Here is a 23,486-nt window from a genome sequence, read left to right as displayed (position 1 = left end):
GGCCTGAGCGTCCTCGACGGGTGCACGGACAAGCGAGCGCGCAGTGGGAGCTTTCAGGCCTGCAACGGAGCAGAGCGCAGGGCCCGCGGCAGCGCGGATGAGCCTGGAGAGCGCGATGCCACGCGAAAGCAGTGGGACGCAAGGGGCCCGATAGTGCACGATTCCGTTTCCACGAGATGCCCGGAAGTGGCCAGTCCGGCAAGCCAGTACGCTGACTGCTGAGAGCTGCTCGATGGCTTTTATTCTGGGGCAATAAAAATGTTTCAGAACTACACAGAGGCGAGGGTTATGCGCTGCTAACACCCAGCACCACCATGTTCATGAAACGGTCAGTTCTACGTTGGTGAATTTCACCCCAAGGAAACAAACCAGCAGGCTGGTTCTGGAAGAGTCACGAGAAGGGGTCTGAGCTTCCATTGCCGACCCCACTGGATTTCCAGACCCTTCCCCAGCCTGGCCCACCTCCGGCGGGGAGTGGGGCGAGGACCCCCGCCCGGCAGGCGAGTCGCCTGCGTCTGCTCGTTCCTGGCGCTCGCTGTCCAGCAAGCCCCCGCCTGGGTGGAGCGGCCCCGCGCAGAAAGCCTCCACACCCCTGCGGTGCCCAGCGTGGCGTCGGTGCCCGCGTGGCAAGACACGAGGCTTGTTACGGACACAAGGGGATAGAGAAGCCTGGCGCTCGGGGATGAGCAGAGCAGAGAAGCTGAACACTGCTCACACCGCCCGCCCGCCTTGGGGGAGGGCGCACGGAGCCGCGTGGCCTCCGCAGGACCCGGTGCGCAGTGGGGTTTCTGCGAGAAAACTCGAGCCTCACGCTCTGCCCACCACGGAAGGTCCACGGCGGGGAGGAACATGGCCCTCGCGGCAGGGGCAGCTGCTGTGCCCCCCAGGCCCTCCCCGCTCCGTGTGGCCACTGCGGGGGAAGGAGTCTTCCTCCAAAGCCGAAGCGGCCGAGGGACGGGGAAGACGCAGGGGAAGGGGGAGCCAGAGCCGAAGCCCCCGAATCTCGCCTCTGGGGGTGCGGCTGCCTCCATCCCGCCTCACACTCGGGGTCCACCCTGGAGGTCGCCTGGCCCCCTAGGCTTTTTCCTGCCCTCCCCCCAGCAAGGGCAGGCTTCCTCCTTCTGGAGAGACGACCCCTCCTCCCAGGAGCTTGCTCCACCCCGACCCGCAGGCCCCCGCCTCTGAGGCCGGTGGTCCCGTCCGACGAGCGTGCGGCCGGGGTCCCCGGGGGCGCCCGGGGCAGGGAAGCGAGGGCTCGGGTGACCCCACCCCACGGCCCAGCACCTCTGCGGCCGCTCCGCGCCGGACACAGAAACGCTCACCTGGAGGCATCGAAGCTGTCGTAGGAGCCCACCGTGTAGTGCCGGAAGAGCTTCTTGCTACGATCAGCACGGGTTTCTGCGGAGAGGAGACAGACACGGCTCAGCGAGGTTACAGACAGGCGTGCAAGCCACTGAGGCAGCCTCGGCCTTACCCGCCACGGAGCTCGAGGCCCCCTCTCCTGGGGAACGATGGGGGTAAACTGAGGCCTGGTCTGGGGGCCCGGATTCACAAAGCTCAGGCAAGGCTGACGAGCCAGGAGGCGGGCGCTCCGCTCCAAGGCCGAGCTCCTGGGCCCGCCGAGGCCACGCTGTGCTGGCCCCGGCCCACTGGGCCCTGGAACCAGGGCGAACAGCGCCCAGAAGTGGTGCCACTCGGCCTCCTAGCAAGGACAGTGGCCGCCTTGGGGAACATAGAATGTTTATTGTTATTTTCCGGATTATAGTTAACTTTCTCCAAAGGAAAAAAACAAAAACTAAACATGATTAACCTTCCTAATCAGGCCCTCTGCCGCTTCCCTTACTCAGCAGATTCATGGGAAATGATATGCGCGATGAATTAGGTTTACTAGAGTGCCAGGGCCGGGGGGACAAGCCCCGCAGCCGCGCAGGCGGAGGAGAGGCAGCGGCTCACGGTTTACCGTTCAGACATTTTTTTCTCCCAAATAAAATTTCCTGCACAGTCTCCTTCCTAAACCCTGCGGAAAATACAGAGAAATTACGCCACTGGCTTCAGGAAACCGGCCTGAAATCTAATTTCCACTCTTGTGTGCCCTTCGGCTGTCTTCCATGCCCACGTTCCAAATGAGCATGGCTTTACTCAAAACACCCATCACGCATTTGCAATTCAGAAGCGAACACGGGCGACGGTTCTGGCAAGGTCAGCGCTACACCTCCCTGCTCCTTTTGAGCCCAGGGTCTCCGCCCCGAGCAGCTAGTTGCTGCCCACACAGCGGGACTTGCCCTGAGCAGGTGCACGGCCCAGGACTACACTTCCCAGCTACCCCTGCGCCTGGGCGTGGCCACGTGACCAGTTCTCACCAATGGAGAGTGAGCACAAGCCATGGGGTCCCTCCAAGCCCAGGCTTCTGAGGCGCCAGCGGGGTCTCCCACCCTCTCCGCGGCCCCAGAGTAACCCTTCTGCCGCGAAGCCTGTCGGACTTACTTGTTACAGCCGCTAGCGTTGCCTTGAGTGGTGGGCAGGGAGGGGAGGCCCTCTGGGGACCCCCTTCCCATCACTCCTTGCAGAACCTGGGGCTCCAGCAACTCCCTGACAACACCGCCGTCGTCACAGCTCCATGAATTGAGCGCTTACTGTGCACAAGCCCTGACCTGAGCGCCATGCGTGCTCTCGCCCATTTTCCCATCAAGAGGCCCCACGGGGGGTGCACCTGCTGCTCTCAGCCTTTCTTGGGTCCAGCCAGGAGGGGCCCCTCTGCCTTTCCACTGTTTCAGGCCACCCCTCTAGTCCCCGCCACGGAGTCAACCCCCCCACGCTCCGCCTGGCAGCACCTTCCGCATCATCCCCGACGTGGTCATCACTGACCTTCACTGTCTCCCGTGCCATCTGGGCACGCCGAGCTTTGCCGCAGCCTTGTGGTGGACCGCGGGTCCCTCCCGTGGGTGATGGCAGTCGGGGCTGGCGCCTGCTCCCACAGTCCACATGCATCGTTGCCACGCTGCCTAACCCCCGTGGGCGGCTCCAAACCCCAGGACCTCTGAGCTGCTCAGGCCGGGAACCTGGCCTCGCTTCTCTCTGCATCGTCCCCTGGTGTCTAAATCCACAACATAAATGCCTGAGCATCCAAACGACAGGACCCACCGCACAACGCACAGATGGCCACTCGCCGCACACTCAGGGTGGCCTGTGTGCGTGGGGCCCTCGCCAGCCGGGCGCTTGTCCAGCCAGGCTGTGCACGCCTCCCTGCGCTGGCCCCTCCGGGCCAATGTGCCCCGATGTCACGCTGCCCCCTTCCCTTCCTCCCGGACATGCTGTTGCTCCCGCATATTTGGTCTCAGTCACCCAGTCTCCGCTGATCAAGCCCACCCGGCTCCAGTCCCTGGGCCCCAAATGCAGGGCTAAGAGGCCTCAGGGCACAGAGAGGAAGGCCCTTCCGTGGGCTGAGCTAAGGGCTCTGGCACCCAGGTGGTGGGGCCGGGCGGCACAGGGCACCTGCTGGACCAGCGCTGGTGAGTCCCCGTGGGGGCAGCACACATGCCCAGGCCTGCAGGGTAAGTGGGACTTGAACCTCTTCGGGGGGTTAAGCAGAGGATCTCACACAGCCGCTGAAGGGCTGCAGGGACCGGCCACTAATTGTTGTTATTACTCTTGATTGCCTCTGTGCTTAAGCCTCCGTGTGGCAGCTGCGTGCTGGTTGTCATGGGAACCGCCTGGCGCCGAGAGCTGATTGGTGCAGGCTCCGGGCTGAGGTCAGAGGCTCCTGGACCCAGGAGCAGAGAAAGAATGTGAACAGGGAGTGCGTGTGCGTGCGCGTGTGCACGTGTTTGTGTTTACCAAAGGAAGAGGGTTCCAGAAAGGGAACTATTTCTAGGCTAGGTCAGTTACCCAGTGATTCCCAGACTTTGGGATTTTGTTTTTGTTTTTTTAATTTTTAATTTTTGTCTTTATTTCTTTCTTTAATATTACATTAAAAAAATACGAGGTCCCCATATACCCCACAGCCCCTCATCTCACTCCTCCCCCCATAACAACAACCTCCTCCATCATCATGAGGCATTCATTGCATTTGGTGAATACATCTCTGAGCACCGCTGCACCTCATGGTCAATGGTCCACATCATAGCCCACACTCTCCCACAGTCCACCCAGTGGGCCATAGGAGGACATACAATGTCCGGTAACTGTCCCTGCAGCGCCACCCAGGACAACTCCGAGTCCCGAAAATGCCCCCACAACTCATCTCTTCCTCCCACTCCCTACCCCCAGCAGCCACCATGGCCACTTTCTCCACATCAATGCCACATTTTCTTCAAATACTAATCACAATAGTTCATGAATAGAATATCAGTAAGTCCACTCTAATCCATACTCTATTACTCCATCCTGTGGACCTCGGAATGGCTGTGTCCACTCCACATCTATATCAAGAGGGGGCTTAGATTCCACATGGATGCTGGACGCAATCCTCCTGCTTTCAGTTGTAGGCACTCTTGGCTCCATGGTGTGGTGGTTGACCTTCCTCACCTCCATGTTAGCTGAGTGGGGTAAGTCCAATAAACCAGAGTGTAGGAATTGCAAGTCTGTTGAGGCTCAGGGCCTGGCTAACACATGGTCAGTCCAGAGATTCAGGTCCCCTGGGTATACATTAAACCCCAGCACCAACTACAGTGTGGCCAGTCTTGAAGCCAAACTCAGCATGTAAATGTGTTGCCTTCCCCCGAGCGTGGGACATGACTCCTGGGGATGAGCCTCCTTGGAGCTGAGGGATTACTACCAAGTACCAGCTGATGATGTAACTAGAAAATCACCTTGAATAAAAGGGTCAATTCGGACCAGCAGAATATCTCAATCTACATATAATACCAGGAGTTAAAAATGCTTTTTGACTTGAATAAAAGGGGAAAATGGAAAGGACAAATGAGTTTATATGGCTATAAGTCTCCAAAAAGAGCCGGGAAGTTATCAGAGGGGTTGCCCTTATGCACACCTGAGCAGAGTCCCAGAGACAGATAAAGTAGATACAACCCCAGGTGTTGGTTCTTCTGAGGGCTACAGAGACCCACAGGTTCTATGGTCATGGCAGATGGAGTTCAGTGCCATCTCAGTTGGCCCTACTTTGGAGTTTGTGTTTCTGTGTGATGGAGCTGGACTCAGATGTGATCTTTATTCACAAGCTTCTCCTGGTACTTTTACCAGACTTTGGGATTTTAATGATCAGTAAAATTTAAACCACAGTGGGATGTGGATATAGACCACCACAAGGTTCAGGAAGTCCCTATGTGGCTCAGTGAGGGCACGAAGAGCTCTCAAAACTCTTAAAGAAGAGAAAAGGAAGCTTTAGAAGGTGCCATCTCCCACCACTGTATGAAAGCCTCCCACTGCCCTCTAGCTCATTCTGCTCTGGAACATGGCCCCTGAGGGGTGGAGAAGTGGACCTGAGGGACTCATTCATCATCTTCACCATTGTCACTGACGTCGTCATCACCACCATCATTTTCTTTGTCATTATCATCATCTTCATCAATTCACCATCTTCTCCGTCATCATCACCCTTCATGATCATCTCCACCTTTGTCACTGACACCATCACCATCATCTTCTTCACTGTTGACACCATCATCTTCACTGACACCATCACCAGCTTCATCATCTTCGCCATCTTCACTTCACCACTGTCACCGACCTCATCATCACCACCACCACCATCATCTTCACAATCATCATTATCGTTGTCACCTTCATGGACCACATCATCACTAGGTTCATCATCTTGACCATCTTCATCAATATCATCATCATCTTAATCACCTAATCATCCTCCTCATCACTGCAGCAGGAGACACACATTTATGGACTGCCTACTAAGTGTGGGAAGCTTTGCTATATTATCTCCTTATTTCACTTAAAAAGCCCTTTGGGGAACCATCCCTCTCCCAATCCAGCCCTGTGGTTCAGCTGAGGCTGCCCAGCTCCCTGTCCATCTCCAGCCTCCTGGCCCCAGGCCCCAGTGGCTGGCACAGGAGCCAGGCTTGACCACAGTGAGTAAGTGGCTCAGGGGATGGGCAGGTGACCCAAACTGGGCCAGTGGACTTGGGGGAACTACTGGGGAACTGAAACTATCCTGTGGCTGAATTCCTACTTAGGAGGCCACCATAGGCAGAAGGCTGCCTGGAATAAAGCCAGCTCAGAGGAAAGCAGAGGAGCTGAGAGGAGGAGAGGAGGGACACACACACACACACACACACACACACATCCTGACCTCAGGACATGGTTGGAATGCCTGGATACAATCACACCTGGCTTTTCACTTACACGAACCAAGTGTGTTTTCCTCTTGGCTCAAGGCTACTTAGCTTCCCATCATTCAACACCCAGAGGGCCCAGAAAGATGCAGTGATACATTCAATTACGTGACTCACTAGCCAGATGGCCAGGGAATGGCCACCCAAGGTATGGCGTGGACGCTGCTTGTGTGCAGGCCCATCTCCTCCCTGGGGGAAAGACCACTTCCTCCCATGCGTGGTGGACCTGGCAGAGCTGTCCAGTGGTCACCACCCCAGCCATCGTGCTGGACCGTCCTGGATACCGACATCATTACTAAATGACCACGACCCAGGCGGGGTCAAGGGGCCTTGTCGTGAGGTTTCCTGAGGTCTGGATATTGAGGAAGATGATACTGGCCTCCCCTTGGAGCATGGTGGAAGGACATGGGCTGGGAACCCACCACATGGAGAGCCAGCCTGAGGATGCAGCAGCATGCAGGGGACACAGCCGGACACAAAGGGCCTTGGTTCCAGTGCCCCTGGCTCTCGACTCAGGGTAGACAGGAGAGCTACCCGTCAAATAGTTCTGGCTTTCCTCCTCGGGTCGTGGCTGGATTCTACCTCCTAGCTCCCTTATGGCTCTGGAAATTCATTTTGGCTCATGGGTTTTGAAAGGAACTGATTCTGATTTACAGCACTTCCTGGCGGAAGCATTTAATTCCCAAATCAAGCAAAAGCCTCCAGAACATTCTTTTTTTTTTGTGCTCTTCAGCATGATGATCAACACTGTTTGGGGTGGCAGCTGCTCCTTCAACCTGGATCCCCGAGTGGGACCCCCGCTGATACATGATGAACATGTGGCATGAATGAGAAATAAACCTGTTGGTTATAAGCCATCGATATTGGGGGATCTTTGTTACTGCAGCCTTACTGAGCCTAAGCTGACTGATACAGAACACATGTGGCCTTCCCAGTCCCGTGAGCCTAATGCCTATTTCTCTCAAGCCACGCAGACCTAGGTTCTGTCACTCACCACCAAAATAGTCCTGGAAAGCAAAGACCAGGCAAAATCAAGGCAAACACTGAGTTTTGGTCCCTTGCCTGGGAAACTGCCCATACTTCTAGGAGAAAGTGGAAGCCACCTAATATACACGTCCACTGCACAGGACCAGAACGTGGCACAGTAGTCTGTGCCGCTAGGCATCTCAGAGGGGGAGGCCCCTCTGCTTACGCTACAAGGTGGAGATGAGCCAGTCACCCAAGAGGGAACCATCTACTTGTGCTGTTTCCTTTATCATGTAGAAGCTTCCTGAAGGGAAGAACCAAGTTGTTCGCCATCAGGCCCTCCTCCCCTGCCAGTGCCAGGCTCGGTGCTCCACATACAGCAGGCGCTAAGCAGTGTCTGCAGTGATGCCAGCCGTCCCCACCACCCTCGCCTGAACCGCCATTATCTCTTGCCTGGACTATTGCAGTAGCCTCCTTGCCTCCCTGCTTCCACTCTCGGGCCTCCCCTCACCAATCTGCTCTCCACAGAGCAAAGAGAATGAGTTTTTGAAAGTGGGAATCGGGTGCCGTCACTGTGAGGTTTCCCAGTGCATTACACTCACATCCGAGCCTCCCCTGGTGATGTCAGGACGTGACCCTCGCTGTCCACCACTCCAGCCGTCCTAGCTTTCTTTGTGTTCCTTGAATGCAATGAGCTCATTCACACCTCGGGGCCTTTGCACCTGCTAGACCTCTTGGCCCTGCTCAGATCCCTGCCCTGCTATGTGTCCAGCACCAACAACGCAGCCTGGCCCAGTGGCTGTGGAGTAAATGCATGAGCCACACGCCCGTGGACCCTTAGCTTCTGTTCAACGTTGCAGTGTCATCTCCATGGGTCAGACGGGGACAAGTTGAAGGTAAAGCACAGAATACACAATTAGTTCCAACTGTGGACTGCTGGAGTGGTGGAAGCAGCCCCATCCTACGAACCAAAAACTGGAGTTCCTGAAATTGGTAGTGACAGCCTTTGCCCGCAGCCTTGCTGGCCTCTCAAGCCCAGAACCAGAAATGGCCCAGAGGCTCTTTTATTTCTCAGCGTGGTGTATCTCCCCAACTGGAGGCTGGTCTCCTTTCCAGGAGTGGGCGACAAGCCTGGGTGTCCCAACAAGCAACAGGTAAAGCTGTTGTGCCCTGAAAGTGTGACTTAAAAAATCTCCAAACACTAAAACCCTAAATTAGCAGCGAAAAAAAAACCCCTAGGCATTGCGTTTCTCGCACCTCTTGCAACTTTTGAAAGGGAAGGCCAGCTTGCACGGCAAGCTTCGGTTTGTCAGCAATTAAAATAGCCCTTTAAGCAGAGAGGCTTGGAAAAGCGTCCCAGACCAAGACGGGGCGGCAGGGAGAGCCTCGTGGCTTCTTTGATCCTGGACTGACTCTTTTTCTAGAAAAGGGATTAGAAGAGGAATTTATTTTCTCACATGAAAATTTTTAAGACTCTGAAAGGCCACAAGATCAATGCCAAGGGTGGGCTGTGGCTCTGGAGCAGGGTGGGCTGTGAGGCTCGGAGGGGCGGGAGGGGGGACGAGGACCCCGTGAGCGGCCACCGCGTCCAGCTGGGACTGTGTGTGCTCGTGAGACGCTGGTGACTCGAGAGAGGCCGGGAAGGAGGCAGGACAGCCCGGCATTCCGACAGGACGACACCCGAGGGCTGAGGTCCCGTGCTGGCAGTACAACCCAGGCAGGACGCGTGCGCTCCCGGCCTCAGTTTCCACTTTTGTAACACGGGGCGTGCTGCGGAATCTGCCTTACCACGGCACGGGAGGATCGAACCAGGTAACACTTGTAAAGAAAAGCCTTTCAGGGGACATTGATGTGGGAGGCGTGGGGGGAAAGAGGGAAGTGGGGTATATGGGAACCTCTCATGTTTTTTAACGTAACATCATTTTGTGTGATCTATTTACCTCTAAAAAAATAGACAATAAAAAAAGTACAAAAAAAAAAAAAGCCTTTCCTAGGGCCCTCCCGGATGATGGCTCAAGGAATGAGGGCTGCGGCCGATCCCCTGGGCCCCGTCCCCCTGCCCTCAGCCCCCTCTGCCAATGCCCGGCCCCTGCCTCAAGGGCAGGGGAAGAGGTCTGGTCACACCCGCCCCGAAACCTCGCACACTGGGAGGCTGCTCGCACCACGAGACGGCCCCGGAGCCAGGCCGCCAGGCCGCCGGGCACTCCTGTCCTGGGAATTTGGAACCGAGGTGGGGCACGGCCTCCATCCCTGCGCGAGGGGAGGGCTGCGTGGCAGTTTACTATTTAGGAAATCCACTGGTCTGTTCCTCTGGGCGCGATACCCTGTGATTGCTGTAGATTCAGCTGAGATGTTTTTGATTAAATTATGTTAAGATTGGGGCTGGTTGGGGGCATTTTTGGGACTTGGACTTGTCCTAAATGACGTTGCAGGGACAGATGCTGAACATTATATATCCTGCCATAACCCACTGAATGCACTGGGGGAGAGTGTGAACTACAATGTAAACTACCATCCACGCGGTGCAGCAGTGCCCCAAGGTGTAGTCACCGAATGCAATGAATGTGCCACGATGATGAGGGAGGTTGTTGATGTGGGGAGACTGGGGGGTGGGGTATGTGAGAACCTCTTATATTTTTTAATGTAACATTTTGTGTGATCTATGCATCTTTAAAAAAAAGACAATTTAATATTAAAAAAAAAAAAGATTGGGGCTGGGATTCCACCGCGTCAGGTTAAGCCCCTGTGCCCTGGGAGAGCCACAGGAGCAGGCCCTCACTCCAGAAGACGCACAGAAGAAGATCCAGGGAAGAAGGAGAGCTCCGGAGACACGGCCGAGGAGAGGACTTGATCCTACCAGCCCGCGGAGGCGAGCCGTGCGCCGAGGGTTTATGGCCAGAGAGAACAGAGCAGCCGAGCAGCTCAGGCCCGAGAGGCCAGCGGCTGCCGCCCGCCACCTTGCGTCAACACGTGGCCAATGCCGGGGCGAGCAAGCACCTCTTAGGGCACCTGAGCTGCTGTTCAGGGCCCGTGACTGTGCACTTCTACCCCAAGTAAACGCCCTTCACAAAGCCGACGGCGCTCCGGCTCTGGGCCTCGGTGCACCCTGGGCTGCCTGACGCGGCTGTGAACTCGGGCGCTGCGCGTTGGGGAGCGGGCGGGCCTGGCACAGGTGGCAGGGACCTCCCAGGCCGCCGAGGCGGGTCCTGCTCCCAGCGCCTCGGGGGCCGGCCGCATGCTCTGTCACGGCTCCAGGGGAGGCCCCTGCGCCCTCGCGGTGGACGGCGTCTCCTCAACCCCATTGGCGGGGGCTCTGCGCTTCCTACGACCCCAGCGGCCCACCACCCTGGGGAGTCTCCAGGGGATGGCAGCGGAGCTTCCGGAGCCCCTCCTGGACCCTGATGTGGGCTGGACTGCCCTCCGGCAGCTGCGCTGGGCGCCGGGGGACTTCTGGGGTCCTGGCCCTCCAACCCCCAAACACTGGTGGAAACCAGGGACAGCCCACTCGGCTCCTAACCCCCTGGGGAGCAGCCTGCCCCCCAGCCAGGCCCACGGGCCCGGCCACCTGTGGCCACGGCTCCTCCAAACCCTTGCAGAGATCACGTGAAATAGCATTCAGAACTCTGAAATTCTTTCCCTAAATGTGACTGTCCCAAATTTCCTTTTATTTTTTTGCAGTAGGCACAGAAAGCATGAAGAGCTGCAGACGGGGCGGAAAACCCTGGCGGGGAGCGGGCAGGGAAGGTTGCCCGACGGCGCCTGGGGTGTCGGTGCTGAACAGAGAGGGTGAGAGGTGAGCCCGCACGACGAGCCCTCCCGTGTCCGCAGCCCCAGCCCTGAAAGTACGCGGAAGGAGGCTCCGCCGTTTCACGGCCCCGGGGTCTCTGCCTGCTCCTGCGCCCCGTGCCGGCCTCAGTGACCGCTGCCGCGGCAGGACACTGCTCACAGGGGGCTGCTTCTGGCCTAAGTCCGGCCGGGAGGCTCAGGTCCAGGGCAGGCTCCTGCCTGGAGGTCAGGGGTGAGCTGGCCCACGCGGGAAGTCACGCAGGCACGCGCGGTGGTGGGGACGGTCACGTGTGATTTGCAATCTGGAGGCCGATGGGTAGGGCGGTGAGGGGGACGCTGGCACCTGGAGGGGTGCGCCAGGAGCTGCTGGCCAGCCACAAACAGCGCACTCCGCGCCGAGAACGGTGGCTCCCTCTCGGGGCGGAGCGAGAGCCCGGCCCTGCCCTAAAGGCAGCTGCGCACGGACGGGCACCTTTGGGCGGCTCCCCCCACACCTGGGGGCTGTGCCGTCCCCCCAACAGCAGGCACGGCTCTGAATTCACAGGACTTTCTGGACCAAGCTCCGAAGGCAAGCGTGAGCCACGCCCGCAGCCGAGTTTGGAATGAGTTACCCCAGAGGACTGCTTCCCGCTGTGTCCCTCTCCGCCACAGAAGGGAATTCCAGGAAGGGCCTGGGAAAGATCCGGGTGGAAGCGGATGCCGCCAGGGGCACAGGAGGCTGGCGTGCTGGCGGACGCTGCGCTGGCCCCGACCTCTCCCCGGGTATTCTCCTGCGATGATGCGGGGCTCGACGGCCAAAGGGGGAGCACTGGTCGGGTGTCCCCGCATCGCAGGCCTTTAAAAGCCAGCAGTTTTCTCTGGCTGGTGGCAGAAGGGGAAGCCGGAGAGGCCCAAAGCCCGGGAAGGACCGGGGCACTGCCGCTGGGCTGAAGACGGGCTGACTGGGCGGGACGTGGGCGGCTGCGCAGGCCCCGGCCGACGCCCCCAAGGAATGGGGCCCACAGACCTACGCCGCAAGGGGCCCGTCCTGCCAGCAATGCAGAAGCACCTGGAAGTGGACACCTGCCGGAGCCTCCGCACACGAGCCCGGCCCGGCCGGCACCTTGAGCCCGGCCTCTGCTGACCCCGAGCGGAGGACCCGGTCCGGCCTGCCAGGCGGGGGGGTTCTGTGGAGCTGGGAGATGCTATGTGAGCGCTGCGTTAAGCAGCTGAGCTGGTGGTGACGTCGACGTGGCGAGAGGAAACTCCAGAGCTGGGGCTGCAGGCTGCGCTGCTCCGGTTTGTCTAAGACGGAGCTGCAGTCCTGCCGGAGGGAGAGCGTGTGCGGGAGGGAGGCCCGAAACAAGCGGCCCCCTCCCCGAGCTCTGAGCCCCGCCTCCTGCCCCAAGAGGCCAAACCACACGGGGGACCCCACCTCTCGGTCACCACGCTGGCGGCACCTGAGCGCCTGTCAGCCGCCATCGGGCCCCTTCCCGGAGGTGCCCTGCCAGGGCGGGCTCACGGCCACTCAACGGACCAGGAAGCCGGGCTCGGGGCCGCCCGCTGAGCAAGGTGGCGGAGCCGGCCGCCTCCAAGCCAGGCCCGCGCCCTGCACCCACGCGCCTTCCCTCCCGCGGGATCTCCGGCGGGTTTTAAATCAGACGCTGCTCCGGCTGCACCCCGGACGGTGAGCCAAGTCGCAGCGCGGAACCTCGAGGAGGAAGCAAACTGCAGAAGGGGGTGAAAGACAGAAATAGCTGCTCTTTAAAAAGCCAAGACGCCGTGCGGCTCTGGCACGGCGGAGAGGCGCTCGGATGAAGATGCCGGAAGAGGCTGCCGGTGGCCTCGGCGCCCGTGCGGGGGGCCCTGTGTGCCGGCCGAGGCCCCTGGGCCCGCCGCCGCCGCTCGCCCGGGCCTGTCCCCAGTCGGCAAAACGCGGGCGCCAGGGTCTGCGGGGGCGCTGGTGCCAGGGCAGGGCGCCGAGGGGGCAGAGCGCGTGAGAGCGTGGGGGCAGCACACCCGCATTCCACGGCCTGCCCGCCGCGGAGCAGGTGGGGGTCTCGGCGCTGGTGAGCTGGCTGCTGCGCCAATGCCCCCCGAGGACGAGCGGGAAGCGGGTGGGCTCACCTCCCAGGCCCCCTCAGCTGAGGGGCCGTGACCGTCACGAGAAGAGAAGGACTTACCCCGCCTTCGACCAGCGTCGCCACCTGGCTCGGGCCACGCCGCTGGCCACGAGTCAGCCACAGTCATGATCGAGCACCTTCTCGGCGCCCAGTACGGACCACGTGGGGGGACACGTGGACCCCGCTCTCAAAACGCGCAGAGGGACGCCCGTGCGTGCCGACCGAGGACGCAGGGTGGTCGCTCCTCCGGCTGCCGGAACACCTGCCCGCGGGCTCGGGGCCCGGAACCGCACATCGGGCTCACGGGTCGGACCTGCGTCTCGCTGGGCCAGAACCGCGGGGTGTGCAGGGCCGCGCCCTTCGGAGGCTCCGGGGGTGCATCCGCTCGCTCCCTCTTCCGGCGTCTAGAGGCTGCCCGCCACGCTGGGCCCGCGGCCCCGGCCCCACCCCCAAAGCCGCCACGGCGGCTCACGTCCATCCGCGTCGCGGCACTTTGACGCTGGGCTCTTCTGCCCCCTCCACGTCGACAGGACCCTGGTCATTGCCCTGGGCCCAGGTAAGCCGGGACCGCCTCTCAGTCCAGCTGACCAGCACCTTCAGCCCGGGCAGCCCCGCACGCCGCAGGCTCCGGGGGTCCTGGGGGGTGGCATGTGCTCTGCCCACCACGGTGGCAAGAGGCTGTGCCTCCAGGCAGCACGGCTGGGCAAGACCCTCTCAGAAAACGGTTTAAAACCATCAGTTAAGGAACTCAGAACCCAGCAATGGAAGAAACGATCACTGATGTGCAGACAGTGGCCCCGGGAGTTGCTGAGGGCAGGGAGTGGGAAGAAGAGGTGTGATGTGGGGGCATTTTCTGGACTTGGAGTTGTTGTAAATGATATTGCAGGGACAGATGCAGGACATCATATATCCTGCCATAACCCACTGAATGGACTGGGGGAGAGTGTAGACTACAATGTAAACTATAGTCCATGTGGTGCAGCAGTGCTCCAAGATGTACTCTTTTTTTTTCCTCTGAATATCACAATTTTAATGTACAATTTTAAGGTCTAATATCATCCCTAATTTCTAAGCATGTTTGAACATGGATAATGATAAATATAAATATATATATATCATCAAATGCAATGAATGTGCTGAATGGTGAAAGAGGGTGTTGATGTGGGAGGAGTGGGGGAGGGGGGTGTGGGAACCTCCTATATTTTTTCACATAATATTTTGTGTGATCTATGTATCTTAAAAAAAAAAAAGATGAAAAAAAAGGACCTCAGAACCTTGCTTTTGGGTCAGAAACTTCCCAGGTGAAAAAGAAACGGTTTTCCAGGAAGAGGGCTGCCCCGTTGGCAGTTCCAAGGCCAAGCCAAGTTCAGATTCCGACTGCGGCTTTCGGCAGGACGCGGGGCGGGTGCTCTGGCCCCTGGGCCCCCTTCCCTCTGCCGTGCTATGGAGGCTAAAGGGTCCTCGCCCCAGACCCGGGCCGAGCCTGAGACGCCGGGTGGCTCCCTGCAGGGGGGCTCCTTTGGCCGGCACAACGGGGCCCTGCCCAGGCTGCAGCCTCTCTCCTGGAGATGTGCAGCCCCAGCGCCCAGGGACGACGACCCCCCTGGGAAGAGGCTGGTTCCCAGCTGCTGACGCTGCCACCACCACGCGCTGGCGCCGGCCTGCACCCGCCCGCGTCCATGCTCCCGCTCCCGGAGCGCGCGCTGTGCTCCCGGCCTGGTGCCCGCTTGCGAGCGTGCGTGCCACGTGCGCTGCTCTTCCTTCTGGCCCTGCGCTGGGGAAACCAGCCGCGGGCCCTCCCAGGTCGGGAAGGGTCCAGCAGCAGGGCAATGGCACGAGGCACGAGGGGTGGGCGTGCGTGGGGGCCGGCGGTCGCCAGCTCCACAGGGCCCTGACGCCCTGGCACGACAGGACCCCAAAATCCAAATGTGCCGGGAGGCTGGGCTGGTGCCCCTTTCCTGATAAAAGGACAGCATTTCGGGGAGCTGGATGCTCCCAGGATGACTGCTTCTTTCCTAGTCATCCCAGTAAATTGTCGGTTGTGTTGTAAGATGGCAGGAAACATCTTAGAAATGAACCCCAGCCGCCTTCCGGAGTGCCCTGAAAGCTGCTCTGCCGCTGTGCCTTCGCGAAGCCCCTTCCTGCCCTGGGTGGTGGGGGCTGGGCGTGCCGCCAGGCAAGCCAGGAACACCAGGTGCAGGAGGCCTCTGGGGAGAGGACGGGGCCGAGACGGCCAGGGGCGTTGGGGGCACGAACGGTGCCTGGCATCTGTCACCACCGCGGCCACCGTCTCGGTCCATGGAGAGCCATCATCTGTGGCCACCACCACCGCAGACAATATTTGCTCAGCACTGAGCACGAGCCATGCGTCGTTCTAAGCGCAAAACGCAGGAGCTCCATGTAGTTCCCCGGCGACCCTATGAGCCGGGGGTGGGCAATGTCCCCATTTGACAGGCAGGGATGGAGCCCCTTCCCGGGCTGCCCCTCCCACCGGGAGTGGAGAACGCAGCCTCTTCCAGGCACGAGGAGCCCTTTCCCTTCTGGCAGGCACCACGTGGACACTCTGCACAGCCATTTCCAAGCCCCATTTCCCCAGCCTTCCTCCAGGAGTGACCACGTGACGCGGTCTCGGCCAACGGGACGCGAGCAAGACCTGCTGGGCGGGGCTCTCCCAGCAGACGCTTTTGAGCACGCACCCCCCCCTCCCCGTTCTTGTTGGAAGTGGCCCACAGCTACGCCACTGTCACCAAGCGTGCTAAGGGTGGCAGGGTGGGAGAGAGGCACGGGCGCCCCAGGTGGCCCTGCTGAGCTGCCGTCTCCACCCTGCCCCGCGTGGCCCCCGACTTCTTGTCGGCTGAGACGCCTTGAACCTGTGTGCTCGGGCACCGGTTTCCAGAGCTCCGTCCCGGCCGCCAAGCACATGCCTGACTGCAAAGCCACACCCTACCTTGTGTCATCGCCACCGGCCCCGGGAGAGATGCCCGGAGCTGTGGCAGCCCCTTCATACCACGGGCCCGCGAGGGGTCCGGTCGTCAGGCTGTCCTTGTCACTGCTCTAACCCCAGGGGACAGCTTGCTTCCATGGGGGACACCGGAGCTGGGAGCCAAGGCCAAGTGTCCCTGGCTCCAGAGCCTAAGACCACCCCGCTGGACTTGGCCGCCGCGTCCCACGGCGTTATTTAAAGGCTAAATCTCAGAGAGGAGCAGCGCTCAGTAGCTCAGGCTTTGGATGAGGCTGCTATGCTGGAAAAATATCAGGACATGTGGGAAAAGCTCGGAATCACGGGCGCCTGGAGGAAGGCCCTGCACAGATGCTCCTTCATCTGTGAAGAAGCCGGAAGCTGCTCAAGGTCACGGCCGGGACCGGCACGTAGCTCTCCTGCCGCTCGAGTCTCGCAGCTGCCGGGGCTCGCGGAGCTTATGGGGGGAGGCGCGGGGTCTGGCTCGGCCCGCCGCCTTGTGGCCGAGCGAGGCTGGGGGCCTCGGGGCCGAGCGCCTCTCGTCGCCAAGCTTCCCCTTCGCCGCCCTTCCCGAGCGCCCGGGCAGGCAAAGAAGGCTGCGGCTGTCAATGGGCTGCTTTCCACGCTGTAGTAATTAGAATGTTTCCTTTAACGAAAACCAGCCCCAGAGGCTCAACGAAAGCATTTATATAAGCACACCGAGCCAGACTCGCGGTGTCAATGGAAATGACGGTGAACGGATGAATCGGTGCCTGATTTGCATTTCGTGGAGGAGCTCGGTCGGGTACGTGCATGCCAAGGCGTGCCCCGGGCCCCAGGACGGCGAGGCCTGCCTCTGCTGCCTCGCCCACAGACCCCCGGGGGGAGCTTCCCCGACCAGGGGGGCTGGGGGACCCCGCCTGGACCTGGTCTTGGCAGCCCAGGGTGGGAGGCGTAAGAGCAGGGCACGGCGTGCGCCTTCGCCTCTCTGCCCAGCTTGCCGCCGCTGCCCCGCGCCTGCGCCCCTGCAGCCTCGACCAAACCCCAAAGAACACCTCGTCCCAGGTCCTCACGGACGGCCTCCCTCTCTCCCTGGCCAATCCGAGCGCAGCGCATAATTAGACCCTAATTCGGGCTCCTGTTGGGTGCCGCTGAAACGCCCTCTCTTTTCATCGGGCGCCGCTCCTCCCAGCCGGTGCTCTTAAGCCCTGAGAGACGAGGCCCACGGAGATGGAGCGAGACCCCCACGTCCGGGGGGAGAGCCCGAATTGAAGCCTCAGAAAGGACCAGGGGGTGGGGGGGGGTGCAGTGGAGGCTTAGGAAAGAGGGGACCCGGAAAAGACCTGTTGTCCGGGAAGCACTGCCCATGGCAGGGGACGGCCGGGGAATCAGGCCTGAGGGGCGTGGGTGACCCCTGATCACAGTAAAGGAAGAACTGGAAGCCCCCATAATGGGGGGGTTGGGGGAGGGGCTGAAACCGCACACAAAGACCCGCCCTGCCCATGACCTTGGCCAGTTCCTCGGGGACTCCCGCCAACCCACCGGCCCCAGGCCCCTGCCGAGAGGCAGCCGCCCCCCAAAGCCGCCCCCCGCTACGGACAGACCCGGGTCAGCGGGTGGGCGCGCCCTGGGCGGGCGGGGGCGGGGCCGATTCTGGGCAATTTCTCTTTGCCTGGCTCCAGCCACGGCTCCCCTCTGCCGCTGCGAGCGGGAGAAGGTGGGCAAAGCAACGCCACCCGGAGACGCCTTCCCCCACAGGCTCCAGCGCCACGCGGTCCCTCTGACCGAACACATGCGCTCGCTGCGCTTTCCCCGGAGCGGGCAGGCTGGACGGGGCGCACGCCACCCCAGCCCGGTGTGTGGGGGCTTTGGGAAGAGATCTCGGGGTTGGGGAGAAGCCACGGCAGCCCCGAGCGCTCCCCGCCCTTGGTCGCAGCGGCTCACGGCGCGGCCAGGCGGAACACCATCGCCTCCGAGGGGAGGACGCGCAGGCTCGTCCTGGAAGCCCGCCGAGACTCTACGGCAACGGAGATGCCCGCGCCCTCCCGGAGAGTTGAGAAATCCATCTCTTTCCATGCTACATCGGAAGCCCGATGGGAACAATAGTCTCTTGGGGCGAGACACGGCGGCCAGAGAGACGGTCGTTCTGGAAGCCACCGCGGGCAGGGCGAGCTCCTCCACGCCACGGCACGCCACCCCGCCGCCCGCAGCCCCGGCGGGACCACCGCAATTCCACGGCCCCGCTGCTCTTGAAAGAACAAAGACACACACCGGCCCGGCAGCGTCGCCCCTACCTCCAAAATGAACTTTCTTCTTGAACCGTGCGCTCTCTGCCATCATCCCCAGCCTGGGTGTCACCATGTCCCTCGGACTGGCCCCCCGTGGGCAGGTCCACGCAGGTCCCGTGCCCCCGGGGCCGCCTCCATCTACTACTGTCTGTTCTTCCAAGGAGAGAAAAGTTGCAGCCCTCCAGAGTCAGAAGGGAAGAGGACAAGGGAAAAAAAAAAAGGAAGGGAAAAAAAAGAGAAAAAAGGAGCCAGAAGAAGAACGGCTCTGGAATGTTTAATCCGCGGGAAGGTCCGCAAATTTGACTTTGGCTCCTGAGAATCTGTGTCAGCTGAAAATTCCGCTCTTTTACACAAGTTGTAGGCTCCAGATTGGAGCTTGCATCCTTGCAGCCGTGGCTGTACCAGGGGCTTTTTTTTCCCAGTGCTGGTTTCCATGGAAATGCATCAGTCACTAGTCTAAATAAGTGCGGGTGAAGGACGCCTGAAAAACCCCTGCAATTACACATGCCATTAGCGAGCAGAGGAAAATGAATCAGCAGGGCCTAACGCGCGGGCCTGAGGGGCGGCCCGGGGCCCGGGGCCGAGCAGGTGCCCGCTCGTCTTACAAGGCTCGGCTCCGCCGCCAGAGCCGTTTGGCCCCCAGCCCCGGCCCCGCTGGGCCAAGGCCAAGGCTGGCACGCTGCACCACCACACGGGCGGCCTGGACAAAGAGCCCCGCCAGCCCCTGGCTGCTCCGCCTGGGGCAAGGGGCTCCATACGGCACAAAGGGGCCTGGGGGGAGATTCATGGGTGTGCTCTCCACTCCGTTCGAGTCTGGCGAGCCTTCTCCCCCAGGCAGGAGCACGTGGCCGTGGTGGGGGTGCGTCTGAGCTGGTGTCCTTGCCCAGCGCGTCCCCCTTGGGCTAGAAAGGGCCGGAGCTGGCACTTAGGGCGGCTGCCCTGTGCGTGCCACGGCTCGCGGGGTGGCCCAGGCATGCCCTCCCCCCCCCCCCGCCGCTGAGCCGCGGGGTCCCTGAACGGTGAAGGAACGGGTCGGGAGGGATGGGCGATTCTCGGAGAAGCTTCCTCCTGCCCCGGGGAGGCTGCCCGGAGCCAGCCCCGGCTCTGCCCCTCGCTAGCCGGGCCCGGGAGCTTCTTTATTTGTGAGACGGGGCGGAAAAGGACTCATCTGTAAAAGGATATTTGGGTTGTGATGAGAACAAAATGAATTAGAGAAGGGCGCCTGGCGCGCAGCAGGCACGCGGACGGGTTAGTTGTGCTGTTATTATTTTAACTGCTCACGCAACGGAAACAAGCAAGGTTGCTGCCAGCACTTTTGGATAAAGCCGACGAGGAGCGTGAGGAGCTCGTCACCTTGCAGCCACGGCCACTCAACTACCCACATCGGAACAGGCGCCCTGCGATGTCGCAAAGACGGGAAAACTGGGCTCAGGGATGTTGAGTGACCTGCCCAAGGCCACACAGCAGATGAGGACGGAGCCGGCCTCCCCACTTGGCTCTGAGTGGGTCCACCTTCTGGTGCCACCTGCTCCGGGCACCGCCAGGGATGAGGTGTGGTACACGGTCAAGGGCACGTGGCTGACTGTTGGGTTGAAGGTCGAGGCAGGCTGCATGTGCCTACGTGGGTCTCTGCCCCAGAAAATAAAACGGGGGGCTCTTGGTGGGTGGACGGGGTCCCCGGTGGCCTGACCCATCTCCACCCGCTCACGTCCTCTCCGCCGAAGTGCCGCCCCTCCGGTCACGGGGGTGTCCTTGGCCCCGGGGGCCCTTGGCACAGAAAGTCGGGTCTCACTCAGGCTTCTTCGTCCCCCCGGCCCGCGGCTGACACAATCGTGGGCAAATCAGAGGGTCACAAAAATAGCCCGTCTCCGGCACCCAGGAGGCCCAGGGGTGCTGCACGGCCCATCACCGGGGCTGCAGTGGGAGGCAGAAGCCAGCGGGGCGGTAAAAATAGCGAGGGCTCCCCCAGCCCCCCGCCAGCCACGGGACGCAGCGGCACCACCGGCCTCCGTCTGTGTGCAGCCCGTGCTCCCTCCGCGCTGGCGTCTTCCAGCTTCATGTCCTAACCCGGGAGAGTGGGGGCCTGGAGGCGGCACGCGAGGGACACCCCGTCCGCCAGATGCCACGCTGACAGAGCTCGCCAAGGGGACGGGGCCGAGCCGAAGCGAGCCGGCTTGCCCTCCCTGACGAGCGGCCCCGGCGGGTTTCTAGCTCTCTCTGAGCTTCGGCGTCGGTCTCAGGCTGCCCGGCTGCTGTGACAAACAGCACGTGCACGTGGCTTAAAGGACAGGCAGTCACGGCCTCCAGTTCTCGAGGCCACAAGTCCCAAGTTGAGGTCTCGGCGGGGCCCGCTGTCCCCCAGAGTCTGGCCCTCTGGTGCCAGCTCGGCTCTGCCCCCGGGGTCCCCGGCCCGTGTCCCTGCCCCCGTCACGTGGCCACCCGGCTCCTGGGCTCCCGAGTGTCCGCATCCAAATGGACCGAGGCCCACCTGACCCCATCTGGCCGCATCCACATAGGCTCTTCGAAGACCCTCTCCCGAAATGAGTCCCCCCCTTAGCCGGAAGAGCCCCTCGGAAAAGCCATTTCCGACGGGCTCACACCTGCAGGATCGCGGGCTCGGACCTGCGCGCGTCTTTCGTGGGGGACGCAATTCGCTCCCCAACCGCTTCCTTATCAGCAGGCATGAACAAGCGCGACCCCCTCCTTACGGCGGCCGGAAGGACAGGGTGAAAGCAACGCCAGCGCCCGGACGCAGCTTCTCGTGGGCAGGGGACCACGGCCCCGGGGCCCGGCAGCAGGGCCTGGCCCCAAGCCCACGCCCAATAACCCCCCCAGAGTGCGGGGCGCACCTTATAAACTGTAAAGTGCTGTACGAGGTTTGGTACCTGCCCCGCTGATTTATCCCAACGGCGCACGTGCGCCGCGGCGTGGCTGTGTGCGTGGGAAGCCGCTTCCCGCTGGGGCCTCCAGAGCCTGCAGGTCCTGCCAGGGTTTTGCGGCTGCGGTGACCTGGGTTTGAATCCCCGGAGCACCCGCTTTGCGCCCAGTGGGCGGTACCACCTCCCGGGGGGCTGAGTGCAGGCTTGGGGGGTGGGACGTGGGCGGCTTCCGAACATCCCGCCCAGCTTGAGGTAGGGCTCGGGCCTTCTCACGACCGTCTGAGCGCGGGCCCTGCACGCTGGCCACTCCAAGCACGAAGCACTTCCGATCGATGGGTCCTGGCCGGATCGCTCAGAAACGCCAGCGCACTGGCCGTCGGGGCGGAACTACTAGTCAACACTTCACAAACGCGCGCCTCCGCGGCAGGTCCCGCGTGGTGTCTGAGCGTGCCCGCGGGCATCTGCGGAGGCTCCGTGCAGGGGCCTCGGCCACCCGCTTTGTCTCCTGGCCTGGCTGCACCCAAGCAGGGGCCCATGGCAGGCATCCCTGGGCCGTCGGGAGGGCCGTCCACCTTGCCCTGCCCTCGAGAGGGGGCGCAGGCCATCTTCTGGGACACTGCCCCACTCTCACCCTCCGAGACCTCCTCCGAATTTCATGGGGTGGAGGGAAGGGAGCGGCGTTGCCTGGACGCCCTGGGCTCCAGCCAGGTGCTGCTCAGGGGTACAGCTGTGCAAGCCTGGGAGGAGGAGGAGGAAGGGGACGCCGTGGCTCTCGCTGGCTCTGGCAGAGGCAGCGGCTGCCATGGGCGGTGCGCTGGACAGTGCTGACAGGGTGCTCCAGCGGCCACTGCGGCCAGCTTGCACTGCAGCCTCTGGGCATACTGCATTGTTCTCTCGCTCCACTGGCCCTGGAGGCGGTGGCTGCTTCTGCTGTCCCCAGCTGCCAGGGACAATGGCTTCCCTTCTCTGCTTCTCCAGCCTTCCCAGTTTGAAAACCAATTCCCTCTGCTCAATTCCCTCTGTTTGAAACACCTACACAGGGATTTTTTTCCCCGACTCATAATCAACTGGTAAAGGGAATGATACTGATGTTTCGAAATTACGTGTGCTGTGGATTTTTTAATGTAAGAATTTAATTTAACAGGAATAAAACAGTTGTTGCACCTGGTTGATTGAAAATGGATGCGCCGTGTCTACTGGAGTTGAGAACGACAAAGCTACAGTGGGAATGTTGCTTAAAGATTTGAGAATGCTGTGCTAGAAATAAAAGCCCAAACCACCGCCTCATATCCTAAAGCGCTTCTAAGGCTAATGGCTTTCTCTTGGAGGACCATTAAAAGAACCTCTTTGTCAAAAAGCAGGACAGAAGGCTTCTGGGAAGAGGCAGCTCGATGCAGTGTGCCCTGGAAAACGGTGGGCCCCTAAGAAGCTGGGAATGACCGGACGCTTCCCACAGCAAGCTGGGCAGTTCCACAAGGATCTCATCACTAACCTGCGCGCGCCTCCGCTCTCGCTTTCCTAGTACCCGACTTCACAGGGCTTCTCCCAAGCATGCTCAGACCCTATATCGGGTTGAAGTATGCCGATGGCATGTCCCCTGGGTCCCGGCGTTCACGCCCCTGTGCGGTCCCTCCCCTCGCGCGTGGGCCGCGGCCGGGACTTGCTTCTAATTCAGGGCATACGGCAAAGGCGTCGGGAGGACGCGGTTCCCCGTACGTGGTGAAATAAGACGGCGGCCCCTGCCTCACGGAGTCTCGGGTGACGGACGGACGAAGCAAGCGGCCGCGCCGGGGAGCCCCACACGTCCAGCAAGCGGCGGGCTCCTGAGCCCTCCGACCACAAGGCAGCAGGTGCCCCTGACCAGTCTCCAAAGTGGGATTCCCAAGCAGCCAGGACAGGCCCGGGCTCCTCGGGTGCTCGACACACCGGGGACGGAACCAAGAGATGGGGCCCCTTCTCAGGGCTCACCCCGGCTGGGCACGACCGAGGAAAAGCAACACACGCGAAAGCCCGGAGTCCTGGTCACGATGTGTGTCCGCAGGCCCGGGAGCTCGTTCTCAGGCTCGTTCAGCGAAGAAAGAATGTTCCTGAAGCGGGTTTGGTCGTGGGAGAGCGCGGAAGCACAGACTCTGAGTAGCGTGAACGGCCACTGGCGGGTGCATCTCCGCGGCCTTCTTCCTCGGAACCCGCTGGCTCTCTCCTGGGCCGCCTCCTTCTGAGCTCAT

At 61.2% G+C, this 23,486-nt stretch overlaps 1 protein-coding gene across 3 annotated transcripts in view; it reads right to left on the bottom strand.

The window, feature by feature from the left end:
* SHANK2 (SH3 and multiple ankyrin repeat domains 2) overlaps nucleotides 1-23,486 on the bottom strand; it is a 619,022-nt gene that overhangs the window by 175,816 nt on the left and 419,720 nt on the right. For all 3 annotated transcript variants that reach the window (XM_071217914.1, XM_058304998.2, XM_071217913.1), the window contains one exon: nucleotides 1,323-1,398. In XM_071217914.1, coding sequence (XP_071074015.1) covers nucleotides 1,323-1,398 — 76 coding nt within the window. The remainder of the gene's footprint in view (nucleotides 1-1,322; nucleotides 1,399-23,486) is intronic.

The sequence above is a fragment of the Dasypus novemcinctus genome, chromosome 10, assembly GCF_030445035.2.
Source record: "Dasypus novemcinctus isolate mDasNov1 chromosome 10, mDasNov1.1.hap2, whole genome shotgun sequence".
Classification (NCBI taxonomy): Eukaryota; Metazoa; Chordata; class Mammalia; order Cingulata; family Dasypodidae; genus Dasypus; species Dasypus novemcinctus.
This window is presented reverse-complemented; position numbering and strand designations above follow the sequence as displayed.